Here is a 21,160-nt window from a genome sequence, read left to right on the forward strand (position 1 = left end):
TATTAGCTGTTATTGCCTATAGCAGCTGAAAACCGTCGTTTTACGCCTTTGACAGAAGTTTTCCAATGACACTGCAAATGCAAATGACTATGGAACAGACATTGCGAAGAGAGGATGGTGAAGGGGTGGGGGGTGGGCAGATACGGTGTGTGTGTGTTTTTTTATCCACCTGACATTGCACCGAAAGCCCCTCCTCCGAGCGCGCGGGCCGGACCGCACGGGACGGGGCGTGTTTGCTGCGGATGTACGCGCTTTAGTACCTGCGCCGCGAGCGCTCCGGACAGTCCGAAGCAGTAGCAGAAGAGCTGAACCTCGCTGCTTCAAAATAGATTCAATGCCGCCTGCGAACGACTGACCGCCCGATAATAAGATGTTTTCTTCATCACGGCTTATTTTACTCTGTCTGACAACTTTACTGTTTGATGAAGTCTGCCGGGTAGAGGAGTTCGGGCTCGCCGGAACGGTACCGCAGCCCTAAAGTGCGCTTTGCTCGGCTGTCAAGTAGAGGAACGCTGGATCGCCGAAGCGGTACGCCGCCGTGAAGTGCGCTTTCCTTGGCGGCAGAAAAGTCCAATTTAATGGAGATAAAGGACGGCGAAGTTCACGGCGCAACTTTCAGCGGCATTAGCTCAGGATGAGCTTTCATATGGCGTGAGGGAGATACTGTATGGGCTTCATTTTGACGCTGAGCAGCGCGTCTCATTCATAACCGCATAAAGACCTGGAGATACGTGCACATACCATGATAAGCTACTCTCTGGCTCTCCGGGGCTGGCTCTGGTGTTCATACTGCGTGTTATTTATAGGATGCAGCCACTATCTGTTTGACGGGAATAGCGAGGTGCAATCGAACTTCATCCAGCGGAGACTGCGCATCTCCGAGAAGCGGGAGATGCAGAAGGAGATTCTGTCCATCCTGGGGCTGCCCCAGCGGCCCCGACCTCATGTGTCCCACAGCAAGTTCAACTCTGCCCCACTGTTCATGCTGGACCTCTACAACACCATCTCGGAGGAGGAGGTTCCAAGCCCTCACAGTTTCGTGCTGGCCACCGAGGGACCTCCCCTAGCCAGCGCGCAGGACAGCGCCTTCCTGAGCGACGCCGACATGGTCATGAGTTTCGTCAGTCTGGGTGAGGCAGTGGACTCCCTCCGTGTGCTTATTCTTCTTTACCATTACCGTTTGTGTAATGAGGCAATTAACGAGTAAAATGTAGCACCTGGATGGATTAGTTCACCTTTGGAAACTAGAGTTCATTCATTATTATAAATAACCGGCGACATTCTGCGTTTGAACCCGAGGATTGATGCTCTGGGACAGAGTCACTTTAGGTGTGATTAGTGGTTCTGCTTCCTGCTGGGATTTGATACTGCTTGAAAGAACCCTTTGGAGGGGTCTATCAGCATCCAGCGCCTCTCAGCACAGGTGGTGGGAATAGACAGAGAAACCTTTTTATTTTTACTGTACGCCCACTGGGGGGAAATGTCTAAACTGTACAAATTTCAGAGTATTTTGCAATCAGCGCTTTGATTTATGGCCCAGCGGGGAGATGGAAAAACAATTCCACACCAAAATAAATACGCAGATCTCAAGCTAGTATTAAGGCAAAGCTATTCTTGGCATTCAGCTAATAATACCTGCTGTGGATATCTGTGTAAATTGGCTATTGTTTTTTTCTCTGTTGTTTTACTATTTATTTGCGATTTTTATATGAATGATTAACGAAAGCTTTAATCATAGGTCAGCTATGAAAGGGCATGGCTATTCCCTCCATTTGCAGCTGAAGTGTTTATAAATGCAGTCTAAACAGAGTGAAGGATGATAAACAGATGTTGCCAGACACGTTGATCAGTGGCGCTGCGCTTCGGCAGTATTCTGACACAATGCTCTGTATGGGAATTGAAAATATTAATATAAAACTGTGGGATTGTTTCTGCTACACATATTGATGTTTTAAGTGCTTTACTGGTTTTACTGGTTTCCATTGTAACGATAAATATGCTGACTAGCAGTGGCTATTGTGTGAATATGAGTATTTTTCTGCTTCTGCGTAATGAGCATGTTCATCTTTAAGGATGCTGCACATCTGTGGCTCTGGATAATGGAGCAGCGCAGTTCTGGATTTCACAGCTCCCCGAGACTGAATGTACCCCAGATTGGGTTACTTTCTATCTCCCTAGTAGAACACAGAGTCCTGGAGAAACCTGGAGACACACATTTCCTTGAATGTAATAGTAATTAATGTTAGCCGGGCCAAGAGTCTCCATCTGTGTAGGTAATTCTGCGCTACACAACTGTGTGTCAACAGATGATTTTTTTTTCTTTTCATAAAAAGAACACCTTCATGTGTAAGAAATGGACATCTGTGTCCACTTGGCCTGACCAAAGTGATTCTGTGTGCAAAATATTAATGCTTGTCAGTAAATCCCCAGTAGAGAATGGCTTTGGGAAGCTTTGCAGGAGGGATTATGGTGGGAAGCTTGCCGACTTGTAACAGGGTTGGCAGGTGAAGTCACAGCGGAATCCGTTTGAGATTGGGCACTTTAACCAACCCATCCTTGCACATCTGTCTTGCCATATACTCAGGCAGTGCTACATTGCTTATCATAAGTAAAGGGAGCTTTTAATGGATCTTTATTCTGCATGGAGCTGCCTCTGTTCAGCTTCCACCTAGCAACCACACTGCGCTGAAGCTGCCGTTCTCTGCCTTCCCCCAGCACTGGCTGTCCTCCGCATGCCTCAGAGGTGGAACACACTCAGCGCTCACTGTAGCTGCTCTTTGATGTTCGACGTGCCCAAACTGGTCTTGTTTTGGGTTCTAATTAACACAGTACTGTAAATTAACCATGACCGCAAACCGCAGCCTTCAGACTCCCATTCTCTCAGAATCCAAGTGGCCACAGCACTCACGAATTAGACTCAACATCTGAATTTTTCTCAGTGCTGTTGTCTCTCAAGCTTCCCTGAAGGAAAGTGTCTCGGCTGGGAGTGTCTGCTTTAATCTGTGAATGCATTTCCTTGCATCTATCGGGCAGACAGTGAAATTGCTTTAATGATTAAAAGTGGCAAAAACTAACAAATCATAAGTTAGAGTGTAGTAGTGAGTCTGTATGCTCACCGGCTGGGGGACTGACCACGGGAGTTTACCTTGTTGTGTATGATCAAACCAGCATTCCTCATTTATATGGCTGGGAATTTCCTTGGAGCAATTCAGGTTAAGCACCTTGATCAAGAAGATAGCAGCAGAGCCCAGGGGCATGAGTCGATCTTCAGGGTGTAGTTTCTCATCCTTAACCACAGTTGTGATTCTTGGTGCCAGTGAGTTAGCACCTCTGTTCCTCAGTGTTGTTTTCTGCAACTGTACCACTGCCTGGAGTGGGTAGTTATGGGGACAAGAGGTGGTTATGGAGGTAGTTCTAGAAGATTAGCCATGGTCCGGACAATCCCGGATTATTTGGAACCCTTGCCTTTTTTGTAGCTGGATTTCCGAGTGCTAAATCTTTGGGTAAGCCATTCATATTGGCAGCAAAATGTGTCCCAAGCCTCCAGCTGGAGCGAATAATTAACAGGCTATGATCAAAGACTTAATTGTCTGATGGAGAAGCTTGGGTGTAAAGCACTTTATCCCATCAGAAATACTTCCTGTGGACTGCAGACAAAGGGGCATAATATTAGCCCTGTGTTTTGCATCGCTCTCTGCAGAAGTTAAGAAAGGAATTTGAGACATGCCGTATCACAAACTGAAATAAAAGAATTAATCTAAATGATGGTTCGTGTACTGAGGCGAAGAGGAAAATGCTTTAGAGGCACCGCTTCTGCTCACCTGAACTTAATTTTTTTTTAACAAAGATGAGGTTGGTGTTGTTACTTGGTTTATAAAAATTGGACTTCTGACCCATGTTTCTCTGTGGACCATGTCCACATGTATTATATAAAGGAATTTAAATTGGTGACATACAATGTAAAGGGTAAGTGTGTTTACCTTCCTGCCCGAGCGACGACTCGGCCAGCTGTGAGGTCAGGGGTCTCGCCTTTCTGTGGTTACATCCATAAACGGGCTGAGGAGCCCTGAGAGCTCTGAGCTCCGTGGCTCTCCAGCTCTGCTATGGATCCCTGAGGACCCCACGTGTCCTCAGGCTGCGTCACTTGGCTGGGTGGCAGGACGAGCGTGAGACCGGGGACCCTGTGATGGTTAGTCAGATGTGAAGAGCATGCAGATAACATCAGCAGAACATCTGATTGCAGGCCTTCGTGTCTTTATCTGTCACGCGCATCGCATCCCAAGCATCACGTTCTGCGTACTGGGCTGTTTCGCAATGAGGGCATCCTGCGATGGTCTCCTGATCGGCCCCTCGCCCGTGCTGCAAATTCATCACGTGTCCCTCCTCAGCCCTGTTGGAAGCCCACGCTTCTTGTTTGTGGGGATTATCAGGAGCCAGGCTGCGTGCATGCATGCATGTCTGCATGCGTGTGTGTTTGTCTGAGCCGTGGCCATGCCAGATAAGAGAAGGGCCTTGTTCATCAGAAGAGCTCAGGCTGGCCCTCCTGGATGAATCGAGTTGCAGTGCTGGACCCAGCCATTTTAGAGAGTTGGGTGCAGAACTAGGAAAACCTCAGTGGGCCTCTGGGAAGAAAAGTGCACCTCCTTCACTCACACTCTATACATTCATGCTAGCCTTCATTATTGTATCATATATGTTTGATATGAACTGGGCATCCATCCACATTTGAAGCACATATCGGTGTAGGACCTCAGTAAGCCTATCCCATGAAGTACAGGGAACACCCTGGATGGGATGCCAGATAAAGTACATACATGAATATAAAACATTATTATCTTTCCAACTATGGAACATTTTAACCTCGGGTATATGGCCCTTCAGGCACAGACAACATCACTTACCCAGAATCCCAGTAGGCCATGAGCTGTGGGAATGATTGCCTTGCTGCCAGCCCCACCACTCGCTGTAGTCTGGTTTTATGGGTTCTCCCTCAAAAAGTTATGGTTGTGTCCTTGCCATGGATGTTGAGTGCCTTGAATCAACATGACAGGGATACAGGTATGTGAAACAGCTGTGTTTGAATAGTTTTCTTCTTTGGGGGGGGGGGGGGTTGGGGTGCATGCCTTACAGGCAGGACAATGTTTAGAGACTTTGCTGCATCTCTCAGAAAAAATGCAGGGCATGACAACATCAGAGGGTGAAAGCCACAAGAATTTGTGTGAAGCAAATATCCATGTTAAAGCTTTAGGCGCAGTTGTCTTTAATCTGATGGTTGGGATTGGTAGAAGCAGGCACCGCTTTTGCTTTCCAGAGAATGACCACCATGAGAATGACCATCATCTTTGATTAGATTGATTTGGATTAGATAGGAGGCCTCAATCACATCAGCCCCATTCTGGGGTCTCCCCCTAGTAAGCATCAGAGCAGGAGCTGTTTTAGAAACAGAAGCCTGCTGGCTAATGTAGAAGCTCAGTGATCTGTTCAGGTGATGGCTTGCGTGGGAAACAAGTGGGGGTCGATAGTGGTGGTGGTGTCGGTGAGTGATTTGCCCAAACCTCCTGTTTCAAATGCTCCTCATGTCAGGTTTCCAATGGTCAGTATGTCCCGTTTGTCCTCAGTCTGACTATAAACAGCTCCCATTGTTCACACATGGAAAGAATGTGCAGAAATAGGAGGGCTGAGCTAAGAAGTGCATCAGCTCTGCAGACCCTCTGCCTTCATCCGTAAGCACTCATCTGTTATCTTCTTAGCTTAAAAAACAGTCCAGCGGTCAGGCCAGCTGCTCATATTAATCACAATCTGTCTGTGATTAGCGTACAGGACTAGTGTGGTATCTCCTCTACTCTGATGCGCTGATGGTCTTTTTACCAGAATCCAGCGTAGGATTTAACACTGCAATGAAAAGTCTGTTTGACTCCAAGGTCCAACACAAGTGCTGATGGAAAGGTAGAGCGAGCTGGAGAGAGAGCGTGTCCCTCCACCTCAAAGCCCTGGAATGTGCACCACCAATATTTTGATTTCTTCTTTGGAAACAGCTGTGCTTCCCTCTTCAGAGATATTTTTTCCTTATTTATCAGATCCCTCAGGAAAAATCCATCTGCCGCCCCCGACATGGGTTTCCTCCTTTAAATCTGACTGCTCTTTGCCCAGTTGGCTGTCCCAGCACACACCTGCTGCAGCAGAATCCAGATTATTCTAGCAGGTCTATACACACCATTGGTCTCCATCTTTGGTCTTGCTGACCAATGGCATTCTGCAAAGCTGAGTGGAAGAAAAGCTCCATTATAATCTTTGGTTGAGAAACGGTTGAGGGGGTGAGGGAAATGAGGTGCATCCAAAATTGCACAGTAGGTTTCTGGTAATCCAGGTCAAGCATGAAGGCATCAGTCAGCACTGTGCATGGAGCAGTGCTTCTGTGCTGTTTAAAAAAATGGCTATGAAATATCTAGTCAGCCACTCCTCTACTGCTCAGTTTTTAAACCAACTTCTGCTCTTGCCAACACCTCCTTGTTATCACCATAGCAGGATTTCCCCCAGCCCTAAGCCTGTGGAATGAGACAGTTCTTCAGAAAGCCCATCCATATTTCCATCCATACATCTTCTTACCACTTCTCCTGAACAGGGTCATAGGCCTTTCATGAGGTCTTCTTTCAGTAAATGACCTATTCCCATGCTGGCCATTCTTCTTATATCCTGACTTTGATTTCAGTTCCCAGCTCAGTGAAGGGGATCAGAGGGAGCCCACAGATTTGCTTTTCAATGCAAACAACACAAAACTGGAAAGCAGTTGAAAAGCAGTTGAAAACTGCAGGACTGTGGTGTCTGGCCTTGTACTGGGGGACTTCTCAGGTAGCTGGGCAGGATGGTAAAGAAATCAAACCATATACACCAAAGTTTGTGTGTGGTGTTTTCGCAGATTCCCTGTCTGTGTTGAGTGTAGTGTTTTGCCAGCTTTTCAGACAGCTGCCTACTTCTTTCACCAAAGTGATATTAGGACTTTGTCCGCTGGATTTAATGACCCCGTGCCCGGGAGACCTGTGCAACCTCAAGATCTCTAATTAAATCATATTAAATCATATGGAATAAGATTTCAAAACCTTTAATTATTCACAGTAGTGCAATTAGTTACTGAGCTGTAGGGATGTGCAAGTGGGTCCCTCATGGAACGATAAAAATTTGAGAGGAGCCTGAGAGTATTGGAGTATAATTACATAAACACATCTAAATTCTTGACATGCCTTGGGCAGTAGTGGCTTTTATTAGCTTAACCATTGGAGACCTCACTCCCATCTCTGCCTCTGAGTGCTGTGAAGATGCTTAGCTCGATCCATGGTCTCCTGTCCAAGTGACAGAGAGAGAAAGGCTAAATCACAAAGAAGGCAGTGACCCCATTGGGCTCACGTCTAACTCATGCTTTTTAAATGGGCTCACGTATTTCACTGGTGAACTGATGTTTAGTATGCAAACCTGCCCCTGTTAACAAATATGTGGTACTTATCATAGACTTTGGTGACATGAAAATATAATGTACATGATTCACTGGATCATTCATAGTAATGTTATGAAGGGACAGTGATTCCATTTGCAAACATCAGTAATCAGCCATCTCCCTACTGACTTCTGAGAGGCAGGAGACTCATGTTGCTGTGACGTTGGTCAGGTTGACCTTGTGTTTCTGCTGCTTGCCTGTGTCTTACCCCCCGGCCTTTTTTTTTGGTGGTGGGGGGGACACAGAAACCAGCAAAGAAAAATGTCGTTGTTTTTCTTTGCGGTTGTGGGTGGGTGGAATAGACTAAATGTGGTTTAAGAATTAAATGCAGGCGACCGCCAAGCCCCTCGAGGGATACGATGGAAAACATTTAATGTGCTAGCCGGCTCTGACCGCTGACCACAGCCGGCCGCCCACTGCTTGGCGATGGGATCGTGAGAGTGCCGGGCCAGGCCAGGAAGGACCACACTTCTCCCTTAGCCTTTTTCAGTCCTTATAACCTGGACACTTGGACTCAGCGCCCCTTTCAGAGCCCTGTGAGTGACAGTGGCACACATGCCAGTTATAGAGGCCAGCCAGGTCCTGCTCGTCTGTCAAGATGTTAGTCACAGCTCTGAGGAGAATGTGAGGAAGTCCCACCTGGAAATGACTCATATAAAGCCATCAATGTTCATGTCTGCCATGTGCCTCCATAGGCCAGTTTCACCCATTGACTCAATGAATCATGCTTGGTGTTGAGCCCCACAGTCTGACCCTGAACAGTCCAGTGCCAACCTTTGTCTATGGTGGATGGCAGACGTTGTCTTTTTTGAAAGAAGCACTTATCTTCACATCCTCATGATGAATCCTCTCAGTTGATACATCTCCTCTAATGACTTTCTGACATCAGAATCACAGAAGATTTAATATTCCTTTTAATTTAGTTTTAGTTTGTCCAAGCAGTGATGCTTTTTTTTTCTCTTTCCATTCTTCTTTTGGATGTTCTTCCTTTACAGTCCCAGGAAACGGGAAACCAGCCATAACGACACTTGTGACTGACCAATGCTGCTGTCTGTGTTCCTTTTCACTGCTAAAAATGATTAAATGAAATAGCATGGTATTTTGGATCAGTAGCACTTGAGTTTGCATCAATTAACTTTAGGGGAAATACCTCCAGTCAGTTGTGAGAGCTATCAAGAAGATGACTGGTCAGTAGCTCATGCATCTCGTGATTTGGTGCTGCTGATGCTGACCTGGAAGATGTCGGACATAGATGTGTGTTATTTATTCTCTATTTGCAAACATCTGTTATGATGTTTCTGTAGAATTAAGTGTTCCTTGAGTTAGAGATCAGACAAACCACAAACTATTGCCAGGTCTGCCTGTGATGAACAGATAGTAGATTTTTTCCATGATGGACAAAGAGCCCTTGTCAAGATGATGTCTCATGTCAAGTATACATTTTTGACTGTACAGAAGCTTCATAATCATTCCCTGCAATCGAGTTTTGGTCATTTTCAGATTTGTCAGTATGTAACTGGGAACATATCAGTGTCTGTCATATAACCATAACAGATGACAGATAAGTTTCCAAGGGGAACTGATGTGTGACGGTATTTTGGGAGCTCCCGTTGAAAGGTGACATAAGCGAATGTAAAGCTGTGATGCCAGGACAAACCGAGGCATGTTGTTCAGCTGGTGCCTGCCTGCAGGGCCTAGAACCAGGATATTGCTACAAGGGGGCTACAAGATTTTTGCATGTAGGGAAAGGCTAGTCAAGGATGCTGAGCACAGTGACATTAAGAATGGCGAGTGCTAATTGAGAGTGAGTTACAAAGGGATGGCTGATGGCTGGAGGAAGGTTACAAAGTGATGACAACTGATTGAAAGCAGGGTGTCAACAGGCGACTGAAGGCACCTCAACACTGATGAGCACCAGATGCGCCCAGGAGTAGCATGAAGCAGCCTCTGGAAGGGCAGAGCTCTACTGAAGGGCTCAGGCTACCCCAAGCTCATTGTCACTCTGCGCTCACCCCCTCCATCCTTCTCCAGCTTTTTTCCTCCTGGAAGGAAGGGCCCTAGTTTTGGGTCCATCCCAAAGGGGATGGAAACATGGTCTCGCTGCGTTGAGTGTCTGAGTGCGTTTGCACGTTTCTGGGTTGCCATGGTGATGGCAGCATGCCTGCTGTGGGTTCATTTCCTCCTTGTCTGGCTCTGTGGACTATAGTTCTGTCTCTATCTGGATTACTAGCAAGGACCACAAGGAGCAATCCCCACAGCAGTGCTTGGCCACCCCCCATCCCAAGATGGGTTTCCTCTTACCAACAAGCTCTTTAGTTTGTATTGATGAGCCAGTGTTGTCAGCGAAGTTAATGTCAAATGTGTGAACAAACATATTTTGATCTACACAACAGAGAAGATAGTAAAGTATTGTACAGGCCGCTAAACTATTAATGGATGTTTAAAGATGTACATTAATTAGAGGCACGTTTTTTCGTTTCTTATTTGTCTGGGGGACAGTGCAGCACAAGCGTTAAAGGTGAAGCACCATTCATTTTCAGTGTATGGGTGACATGCGGGCTTTACTTATGTCTGTGCCTGTTGCTTTGCCTTTGGACAGCAGAGCATGACATGGAGATCTCCCCCCAGCGGCGACACTACAGGGCGTTCAAGTTCAATCTGTCCCAGATCCCAGAGGGGGAGGCCATGACTGCTTCCGAACTTCGTATCTACAAGGAATGCACAAGTCAGGTCTACGAGAACGGCACCTTCCTGCTGTCAATCTACCAGGTGGTCCAAGAGCACCAGGACAGGTAGGCCTGTGCTCCAAGGTCTTTATGTGTAATATGTGTGATTATATCTTCTGGGTTACATTAAATCAATTTTCTGCCGGACTCACATGATTGTGTGTTACAGTTATACTAATGTTCTAACTTGCTTGTATGTTACATATGGAATAAAAGGTCACATTAGGTGCTGGGGATACTCACTGTTAAAACAACATAAACACACTATGGTCTCCATGAAGTCTTTAGGAAGAGCTTTCTGTGAGTACATGGAACACAGCAATGGAACAGAGAGGGAAAGTATGTCTATTATAAGAAATTGCCGGGGGTGGAGGACATGGAGGGTGAGTAGTGAGAAATGAGGCCTCCGCCTGACGTTCCTGGTGTTCCATGGCAGGAAAGATCTGAACTCTGGAGCATTATCAATGGACATCAACACCATCCTGTCCTCTTGGTTTGACTAACAAAAGAATGAACAGGATGCAAAAACAAGACAGGGTGTCCAAGCTTATGTGGCTCAGAACACCCAGCTCTCTGTGGTCTCTGTGGGGCCCAGACACGGTCACTCCGCGTTTGGTACAGCACATGTCCGGTGGCTAGAAACACTCATAGCCTTGACCTGGCAAAGTGAAGTCAGTTAAGACTCTTTCAGCTGAAGATGAACTGACTCTTTAAGATGACAGTGTTTAAAGGATCCAAGTATATTCCTGCAGAAGAAGAAGTGAGCCTGGACAGGAGTTGTCAGGCATTCACAGTGAGACACTCAGTGAAACATTCACAGTGAGACATTCACAGACAGACATTTACTGAGATCCCCCCCCCCCCATCCCCCTCGGCAGCCAATGGAATCATGAGAGAGCATGCACAGGTGCAGGCAGTAGGGGCAGCTGAGGTGTGTGAGGATTGTTTTGCTTTTGGAAAACAATCGCTAATTTAAGAGGCACCATATCTGTTGATTTACTGCAAACTGTCATGTTTTTCTGCCGTTCGCTTAACCAGCAAAAGGACCAATTACTGCTGTAAATTAAAATGAGGCTGTTCCAGTGAGGGTGTTCAAGGTTAAGAATTTAATTTCATGATAGATATTGAGCAGCTTGAAGCCCATGGCCATATCAAATTAATTTTTTGCTCAAATATTGATTATGGTTTCCTCCGGGTACTCCAGCTTCCCCCGACAGCCCAAAAACATGCTGAGGCTAATTGGAGTTGCTAAATTGCCCATAGGTGTGCATGTGTGTGTGAATGGTGTGTGAATGTGCCCTGCGATGGGCTGGCCCCCCATCCTGGGTTGTTCCCTGCCTAGTGCCCATTGCTTCCGGGATAGGCTCCGGACCCCCCGCGACCCAGTAGGATAAGCGGTTTGGAAAATGGATGGATGGATGGATATTGATTATGTGAGGTGTTTGTTCACTGCTTCCCTCTGTCCTTATAGTAAACAGTCTGTTCTCCGCTCCTTGCATAAAGAGCCTTTTATTTTTAGAGATATCTGGAGATTAAAGGGACCATGCTTTTCAAATGACTGTATTATTGTAGGACGTGGTTTTGTGGAAGCAAATTATAGCATAGTTGACGTTGTCGGAGAATTTCTGCTTACGCTCTTGATTTTTGTGCTGTGAATGCTTGAGAAGCTGGGGCTACAGATGTACTGGCTGACATACTCTTTGCAAGTCTGTAAAAGTCTTGTAATCACTCTGATCGCACCTTTATTTCTCTAATAAATACTTTGCTTGATGGTAGCCAGAGACTTGGCAGAAAAGCTCTTCTACGCAATGGTGAAATCAGCAAGCGTCTGCTGTGAGGATAGAGCTCAGCAGGTATCCAAACAACACTCAGGGAACCCATGTAAAATTATTAGGCAATTTATGTTCATTTTATTCGTTTATCCATAAACCACAAAGGAATCATAACATGTCATTCTGTCACAGTCAGCGTACATCTGCTGTTAAAATTTAAATGCATTTAAGGTGCATTCTAATGACATCTGCCACAAGTGTGAAGGTGGAAAGAAGATTTTGCTAATGTTCATGACAGTCTTTCAAAGAAAAGAGAGCAGAGGAGAACCAGACACTGTGCAGCTAAACATATCTCCTGGAGATCCCATCCTCCTGACTTCCACGGGAAGCCCTGGTTTGTCTAAATGGCCCCTGGTCTTAATTGCCCTGATTGGTTCTCCTCATTGCTTTGAGAATTCTGCGTTTTGTCCAGCTCATACAGTTTGAACACACTGTTTATAATGGAGCAGGAAGCTTCAAGAGAGGTAGTCTGACCAACCGTATGTGTGGCCATGTGCCTCCATGGGTACCGTGTTGTCTGATCCCTGTAAAACAGCACAGATGTCACTCGCTCCTTTTCCTTGTTTTCAGTAGCCCAGTCATTCCCCAGGGCTGCGCTTAGAACTTGTGAATACAACGCTCCTGATACTGTTAGATCAGGCGGTTCTGCTGCTTCTCCTGCAGGGATGCGGATCTCTTCCTACTTGAGTCGCGGACGCTGTGGACCGCAGAGGAGGGCTGGCTGGAGTTTGACATCACGGCTACCAGTAACCTATGGGTGATGAGTCCGCATCACAACATGGGCCTTCAGATCAGCGTGGAGACCAGCAGTGGTGAGGCCTGTTCACTCTTTTGTAACGTTAAGATATCCACCCTGGAGATGCTGAAGGGCATCCTCTGTGATTGATTCTGCTGAGCAGGGAGGAGCCTCAGGCCAGAGGAGGCGGGGCTAGTGGGCCGCAGTGGGGCACTGGAGAAGCAACCTTTTATGGTGGCCTTTTTCAAGGTGAGCGAAGCACATGTCCGCTCCACGCGGTCCATCAACAAGCGTCGTCACCAGAACCGCAACCGCTCCTCACAGCCACAGGAGGCACCCAAGAGTTTGAGCATGGCAGGTTGGTCATCTGTAAATGTGGATATTTGAATGTGAACTGATAGGACTGGATATATATATAGAGAGAGTCAAGTTTGGAATTATTCATACCCTTGGCAAATTTTGACTTAAAGTTAATTTTATTCAACCAGCAAGTTTCTTCTTGATTGGAAATGACACAGGCATCTCCCAGAAGATAACAAGTAGATGTACAAGAGGCATCATTGTGGAAAAAAATATTTCTCAGCTTTTATTTACATTTGAACGAAAAGTGGCATGTCCAAAATTATTCATACCTTTTGCAAACTGTCACAGTTTATAGGAAAATTCAAAGTTCTATGCCATTACAAATAGTCCAAGCTGTTCTAAAGCATCCTAATTTCCCTGATTCATTGGGAACAGCTGTTTTAATCAACTGAACAGGTGAAAAACAGCAGCTCTCTGCAGCTGGTTTGTGGACAGTCATGGCTAAGACAAAGGAGCTCTCTGAGGACCTGTGGCTGAGCTTTGTGGCTGCTCACAAGTCAGGAAAGGGCTAAAAGGCCATATCTAGATGTTTTCAAGTTTCAGTGGCTACAGTGCAAAGTATTATTAAAAAATACAAGACGTTCCACACTGTGGAGAATCTCAGAGGACGTGGTCGGAAGCCAGAAGTGACACCTGTGCTGGCCAGGAGGATAGTGAGAGGTGAAAAAGAATCCAAGGATCACCACCAAGGCCATGCTGGTGAATCTGGGCTCTGCTGGTGGCAACATCTCAAGGTAGACAGTCCAACGGACACTGCACAATGCTGGGATCCACGGACGCAGACCAAGGAGGATGCCATATTTCCAGATAAGGCACACCAAAGCCCACTTGGCCTTTGCAAATGCTCATCTGGACAAAGAAGAAGACTTCTGGTCTTCTGTGTTATGGTCAGATGAAACAAAAATTGAATTGTTTGGCCACAAGCCCACAATGATGTATCCTTCCTTTGGCATAAAAAAGGAGAAGTCTTCAACCCTAAGAACACCATCCCCACTGTCAAACATGGTGGTGGAAACCTAATGCTTTGGGGGTGCTTTTCAGCCAATGGACCAGGGAACCTAATCACAGTAAACAGCACCATGAAAAAAGAGCAATTCATCAAGATTCTCAACAACAACGGAAACTTGGCCTTGGGCACCACTGGGCATTTCAGCATGATAACGACCCGAAACACACAGCAAAAGTGGTGAAGAAATGGTTAGTGGAAATGGTTTTGCAGTGGCCCAGCCAGAGTCCTGACTTGAATCCCATTGAGAATCTGTGGAGGGAGCTAAAGATCAGGGTGATGGCAAGGAGACCCTCCAACCTGAAAGAGTTGGAGCTCATCGCTAAAGATGAATGGGCAAAAATACCAGTGGAGACGTGCAAAAATCTGGTCAGCAATTATAGGAAGCGTTTGATTGCTGTAATAGCCAATAAGGGCTTTTCTATTGATTACTAAGAAGGGTATGAATAATTTTGGACATGTCACTATTTGTTTAAATGTAAATAAAAGCTGAGAAATATTTTTTTCCACAATGATGCCTCTTGTACATCTACTTGTTATCTTCTGGGAGACGCCTGTGTCATTTCCAATCAAGAAGAAAATTGCTGGTTGAATAAAAGTAACTTTAAGTCGAAATTGGCCAGGGGTATGAATAATTCTGGGCTTGACTGTATATATCTATTGTGTATAACCAAAAATGAACACAAAAAAAAATATGTGAGTAGGAATTTCTCGATGATAGTATGTACACGTAGGGGATGTTTTGGGGATGATGTGTATCTACAGGCCTGTTCGCAAAGGCATGCATGGAGATGCCACACTTTGTTGGCCATTGATGTGGATGGAGGATTTGGCCCAGCAAATGAACCACAATTAAGGAGCAAAGTGCTGGAAATTTAACTAAAGTTCTTAATTGGATTATATAAGGACTGAGTGAGTTTTAGTTCCCAGTATTGTGAGGCATGATTTTCAGTTGGCGGCATGGTGGTGCAGTGGGCAGCACTGTTGCCTCCCACCTCTGAGGCCAGGGGAGTGGAGTTTGTATGTTCCCCCCGTGTCGTCATAAGGTTTCCTCCGAGTACTCTGGTTTCCCCCCACAGTCCAAAGACATGCTGAGGATAATTGGAGTTGCTAAATTGCCCATAGGTGTGTATGTGTGAGTGAATGGTGTGAGAGCGTACCCTGCGATGGGCTGCCCCCCCCCCCCATCCTGGGTTGTACCTCGTGCCCATAGCTTCTGGGATAGGCTCCGGACCCCCTGTGACTGAGAAGGATCAGTGGTTTGGAAAATGGATGGATGGATGATTTTCAGTTATCTGTATGAGGTTGTTGATGTTAAGTAAGAGGGCATTATTACCACACCAGGTAATGACTCTGTTTAATCGGTATCACTGACATTGATCTCACCTACATATATAATGATTTCGACAGAATTGTACTGAGATGTGAGGTCATGTTTGAACAGCAATAAGAGGAGTGGGGAGAGAAGAGTCATATGTGTGCTCATTCACCAGACTGACTCAGCATTTGTTTTCAGTTCAATATGGATGCTGTTCAATACACCACATGCAAACTATGGGGAAATAGAACTGTTGCTACTGTTGCTATTAGAAAGGAATTCTTGTTGGAAGCACAGTGTTTATCCAGAACATTAACACTGTTGCGCAAGAGATTGTTCATGATGCAAGTTTTGCAACCATTGGATTTTAAGAAAAGATGGTTTGGCAGGTCTGCTTTGAATACAATGAGTCCAGGAGGAGTAATAGCCGAGTACAGTATAGATTGGCATATCCACATCTCTATAAAGCAGGGAATGGAACGTTCATTGATGATCTGTATTAGAAGTAGGAGTTTGTCTGTTTCATTCCTGAGATATGGGATTTTTGATATCAGCAAAGCCAACAGTGATGGGCAGGGGGGTCATCTCCCACACGTCCCACATCTCCCTAACATTTTTATGGGTAATTCAGGTGTGACCCATGATACAGTGCTAAGACCTTAAGGCTATCCTGGGTATAATATTTAATACAGTGCAAAGGCCTTTAAGGATAACCCAGGTACGACTTTTAATATAAAGCTAAGGCCTTTAAGGGTAAGCCAGGCATGATAATGGACACAATGCTAGGACCTTTAAGGGTAACCCGGATATGATCCTTAATACATTGCTAACTTTTTTAAGGGTAATTGGGGGTTTGACCAGAGATACACATCTAATTCCTTTAAGGGTAACTTGCATTTGACTCCTGATACATTACTAACACCTCTATGGGTAACTTGGGGTTTGAGCCACAATACACGCTCAGTTACTAAATGACTGTCCACTCCTGGTCTGGGACCTTGTAATTTCCCTAGTAAGTCATTAAGCGCTTGGTGGAATCAGGATGGAGCACACTCAGAGTGTCACTCGGAGAGTTGTAATGACACGCTTCTCCCCAGCTGTACTTTTTCATCTCTCCCCCTCCCAGCCCCCTTTTTGTTTACCGCTAGCATAATTAGACACTGCAGATCACTGAAGGATGTTTAATAACCTCTGTGATGAAAGACAGGAAGGCAGATAAACTCCAGTAAAAATCACATGCATGCACACCACAGTTAGATTCCCTTTCAAGTCTCTCTGGAGCTCTGAACTCTCTGCTGAGCTCTGTGGTTCAGCCTAGCTACGCAACGAAGAGCAGTATGCATTCTGTGCTCCCTGCCCCAGCAGACTGACTCCACCATGTCAGGAGCCCTCCCTTGTAATTGTCCTTGTAAAGTAGTATTTACCGGCAGCGTCTCGTATTTAGAGAATTCAAGAACCATTCAGTTTGAAGGCGAAACAGCTGCAGGTCAAAGAGGAGCTACTCTGTGGAACCACCTAACTGCAGCACCATACACTCAACCTTTTCCAAACTGGCAGTGAAAAGTGACCCGTTAATGAGTCACTGCAACATTGTGTGTAAAAATAACTGAAGCCCAAATGCGGCTAAGTGGTAACTGTGTTTATTTGTTAAAGAGTCCAGGTGTTCCTGGTTGAAAGTGTGTTCTGGGCCTGCAAAGCACAGAAGGTGCATGGCGGTAAATTTTACAGACAGGATATAGCTCACAGGGGAAGAGTGGTTTATGGACATCGCTAATGTGGCCTTTGCACTAAGCAAAGCCTTCTGGTAAATATTTCCTTTATTCCCATTTAAAGAGCTCCCCACCGCAGAATGTTGGTATTCATCAGGGACCTAAGAAACCAGTCTTTCCTACATCTAGTTGGTGGTCGAGCAGCATCGCGGTGCTTGTGAGAGACATGGATTGTTCTGGACATTGTTTTGGACCTGTTAACAGGGCCCCGTGCAGAACAGCGTTGGCCTCTCCCGCTCTCCAGCGTCACGTGTTCGTGTGAAATGCTGCCGAGGAAACCTCTCCGATGCGGAAAGCTTCACGGCCCCTCCAGAAAGACCTTATCTCTGTAAATATTTACACATCCCCAAGCCAGTGCCGAGGAGTGGCAGGAAACGGGAGGCGGGTCACGCCAGTCTGACCCTGAGAAAGCCCCCCCCCCAAAAGGGTATGGGAGCACAGCTCGCAGGGACAAAGCTCCTTCCCCCCTTGACAGGTCATAAAAAGATCAGTTAGAGGAACCCAGAGCGAGCCCTCCTCCCCACCTCCGACTTCAGCAGCACAGGAAAGGACTGAGGGCAGCAGTTCACGGAAGCACCTGAGGTTGCCCTGTCTCCATAGACTGCACACTGACAAGCAAGAGGCAGGCCAGGCGGTGACATGCATTTCTTTTTTTACCCTTCTTCATGTTAGAGCACAGGAACATCACTGCTCAAGCTACACATGCCCATTGACAGCATAAAGTAATTTGGTCAGTTAAAAGCAAGTACAATTATCATTCGTTAATTTGATTCTCAGGCTCTCTGTGGAACTAAGTCTGTTTTGCGTTTTTGAGTGTTTCTGGATGACTGGCTCAGGATTTAGTGAAGGTGTACGGCAGGGCGTAGAGATGTGATGTCAGGTTCCTACTGCCTACCCTTACCAGGAATCAGGCAGGTTGCCCAGCTGTGAGGCCGGAGCAGTCCTCTGGGTGGGGTACCAACTCAGGAAGTGATTCCATCCCGTGCTGATATCATAGTTCTCTGTGGGTCTTTGTTACTAGGCATGAACAGAAGTAAATGCGTAGTGGGGTGTATGCGAGCGTCAGTGGAAATACAGAGTCAGCCATTTGCTTCTGGAATTATTTCAATGCCAGCGATGAGCTTATTAAAATTCTTACCTTCTACTGACTTCCTAACATCCGTTGCTGCTCAAATGAGGGACAAGAATCAGGAGAAGGACTTGAAAGTAAATAGAATAGAGCAAGTGGATCAAACAAGGGAATCCTGTACATGCTGCTGTCCAGATGTGTAGGAAGCTGCAGGATTGGAGAAGGTAGCTAACAGCAAGCCACTCTGTTTGTGTTACTCTATGCAGACTATAACAGCAGCGACCAGAAGACCGCCTGCAAAAAGCACGAGCTGTATGTCAGCTTCCGGGAGCTTGGGTGGCAGGTAAGGGGGTGTTGGTGCCTTGGGGAGGAGTCATATCCCAAATGAAACCTGATGTACCTGGCATTGGCCATAATGTGTCAGAGGTGGGAGGTCAGCTCATTCATTTTGACCAATGTGGTACATATTTAGGGCGCTGAACCTGCATTGTAACTATGACTCTCAGTATATCATTCAAATCTGGGAATCGTTTTACAATCAAAAGCGGGATGTGGCAATATCATGGGTTCCTGTTTGGACTCTTCAGTGCGCCGGCCCTGAGGCCACTCCTGTGAGTATGCCATCACTAGTCAGTCAAGGGAAAGAATGTTGCTGTTTCCTGTAAGCAATTACATTATAATAAGACAGCACTGACATCTAGAGGAGGACTGCCAACACAGATGCACTGTGATGGTGAGAATTATGCTCATTAAGCAACCCTGCCTGCCACGAAGTTTATAAAGCAGTTTTGCAATTTCTGCAGTGATCTATTCTCTGGGACAGCTGGTGTTCAGTCTTGTTGAACTACCCAAACAGTACGAGGCCCCTTGAAAGATGAAGAAGGTCCCGGAAGGGTCTCTCAGCCGCATAACAGCAAATGTTGACTCAGTCTGACCTCTTTTGGATTTGAGAGGTCCCCCATGTGGGACTTGAAGTCTTTAATGAAAGGAGACAAGCACAATATGCTTTAACCGGGAGCTTGGGGGGGGGGGGGGGGGGGGTGGGCGGTGTAAGCAGAGTCTTCCTGGCCACAGTTGAACTCGCTATGCCGTTGTGGCTGCTAGGGGAGGTAGCGGATTTCTGTAACAGCCATCATCCTTGTCATCGGTGCTACTGGCTGCACTCTGCAGGAGCATGACTCAGTGGGGAAGACTGCTGCTCGGGGCCTGCCAGGATCAGGAAAAACACTGTTTATAATGGATCCTGGAAATGTGGAATGCAAAGGGGTTGCCGCTTACAGGTGCAAGAGAGTTGTTTTTCCTGATTACAGCGACTTATTAATGGAGATGTGATGTGGAGAGCAGCTGCTGGTGGCTCATGGGATGGACATGTCTGTGAACCCAAGTCAGCCCAGATCGCTGCTTCTGTCTCGTTTTTCATTAGGACTGGATCATCGCTCCTGAGGGCTATGCTGCCAACTACTGCGATGGAGAGTGTTCATTCCCACTCAACGCCCACATGAATGCCACCAACCACGCCATCGTCCAGACGCTGGTGAGGCTCGTCCCATTCTTTCATCTGTTTGTACAGCTGAATATTATCGCTTGGATAAAATTACAGCATTCCTCCTGAGGTTTCCACTAGTTGCATTATGGCCGTAGGCTTGACTTCAGCGCTATATTTCCTATCCTGTTTAACGTCGGCATCCGTCTTCTGTGAATCATGTGCCATTACAGGGACTGGTTTCCGAGCATTTTAATGTGCTCTGTGAATTCTGTCACACCTGTCCTCACTTCAGACACAGGTTACCATTGTCCATTTCGCAGTATCTGACAGAAGTGACCTGCTATGTCAATGATGTATTAACAGCTTCAAGGTTAGGGATGATGTGTTGAAAGCCAACATGTGATACAACCGAAACAACCTGATTTACGGATTTTTTTTTTTTTTTATGTTAACATTGATTGGTATCTCGTAGGTTCACCTCATGAACCCAGAGAACGTTCCCAAGCCCTGCTGTGCACCCACGAAGCTCAATGCTATCTCGGTGCTCTACTTCGACGACAACTCCAATGTCATTCTAAAGAAATACAAGAATATGGTGGTGCGAGCCTGTGGCTGCCACTGATATCTAGGGGGCGCTCTCCCTTCACAATGACAGACTGAGAAGTGAAAACTGCTGCTTTTTGACAGAGGGACTCATGGTAGACCTTCAACTCTGGAGACCATAAGGAGAGGAGCCAGATGCTATCTCTAAACTGAGGACAAAGCATGGTGTAGGCGAATGTAGTCAGATGTCACTGAAACTTGCGTGGGAAGAGCATGAACCTGGTAACACTCCACTCTATAGAGAAATGTATATTTGACTAACCAAAGCTTGATCTTAACATATGGACATCGGTTGACATTGATTTCAAAGCAGCACCATAAGCAGATGTACAATCCCGAAGCATCTAGTCAGATTAACTCTGAGCCAGCTTCAAAATGGAGGAAACTGCTATTTCGGTCAAACAAATCTCTGTAATAAGATCAAATAATGAAATTTTTCCTGTTTTTTTTTTTTTTTTTAAACTGTTGCATTTCCAAAGTAATTCTGCAGTTTAATAATCGGACCTTTTTGTACGGCCAGCTGTCAGGTACCACATAAAAAAAACTAATCAAGCTGCATAAACAAATGTTTTTAGCTATTTTAAGAAACATTACATCCTTTTTGTCAAAACCATTGGTCAGCTATATATATATAAAAAATACCTCTAAGCTGTTTACATTAATGAATCTTGTTTAAATTCTACATGTAAATACTTGTATATTGTTCATCTTATTTATTGCACCTCATTAAATCATGTCACCTTATGGAAAAAAAGCAACACTA

The 21,160-nt window shown here is 45.8% G+C and overlaps 1 protein-coding gene across 2 annotated transcripts; it reads left to right on the forward strand.

The window, feature by feature from the left end:
- The first annotated feature begins 221 nt into the window (after positions 1-221).
- On the forward strand, positions 222-21,155 carry bmp6 (bone morphogenetic protein 6). Of its 2 annotated transcripts, none has more exons than XM_049013696.1 (7): positions 222-1,130; positions 10,089-10,281; positions 12,711-12,859; positions 12,947-13,141; positions 18,575-18,651; positions 19,732-19,842; positions 20,267-21,155. In XM_049013696.1, exons 1-7 carry the CDS (start codon positions 743-745, stop codon positions 20,414-20,416), a joined length of 1,263 nt encoding a protein of 420 aa, XP_048869653.1. In that variant the 5' UTR covers positions 222-742; the 3' UTR covers positions 20,417-21,155. The 2 variants fall into 2 exon arrangements, with proteins under 2 accessions (XP_048869653.1, XP_048869663.1); XM_049013706.1 differs by having other exon boundaries at positions 10,092-10,281.
- The last annotated feature ends 5 nt before the right edge of the window (positions 21,156-21,160 follow it).

Source organism: Brienomyrus brachyistius, chromosome 1, assembly GCF_023856365.1.
Source record: "Brienomyrus brachyistius isolate T26 chromosome 1, BBRACH_0.4, whole genome shotgun sequence".
NCBI lineage: Eukaryota > Metazoa > Chordata > Actinopteri > Osteoglossiformes > Mormyridae > Brienomyrus > Brienomyrus brachyistius.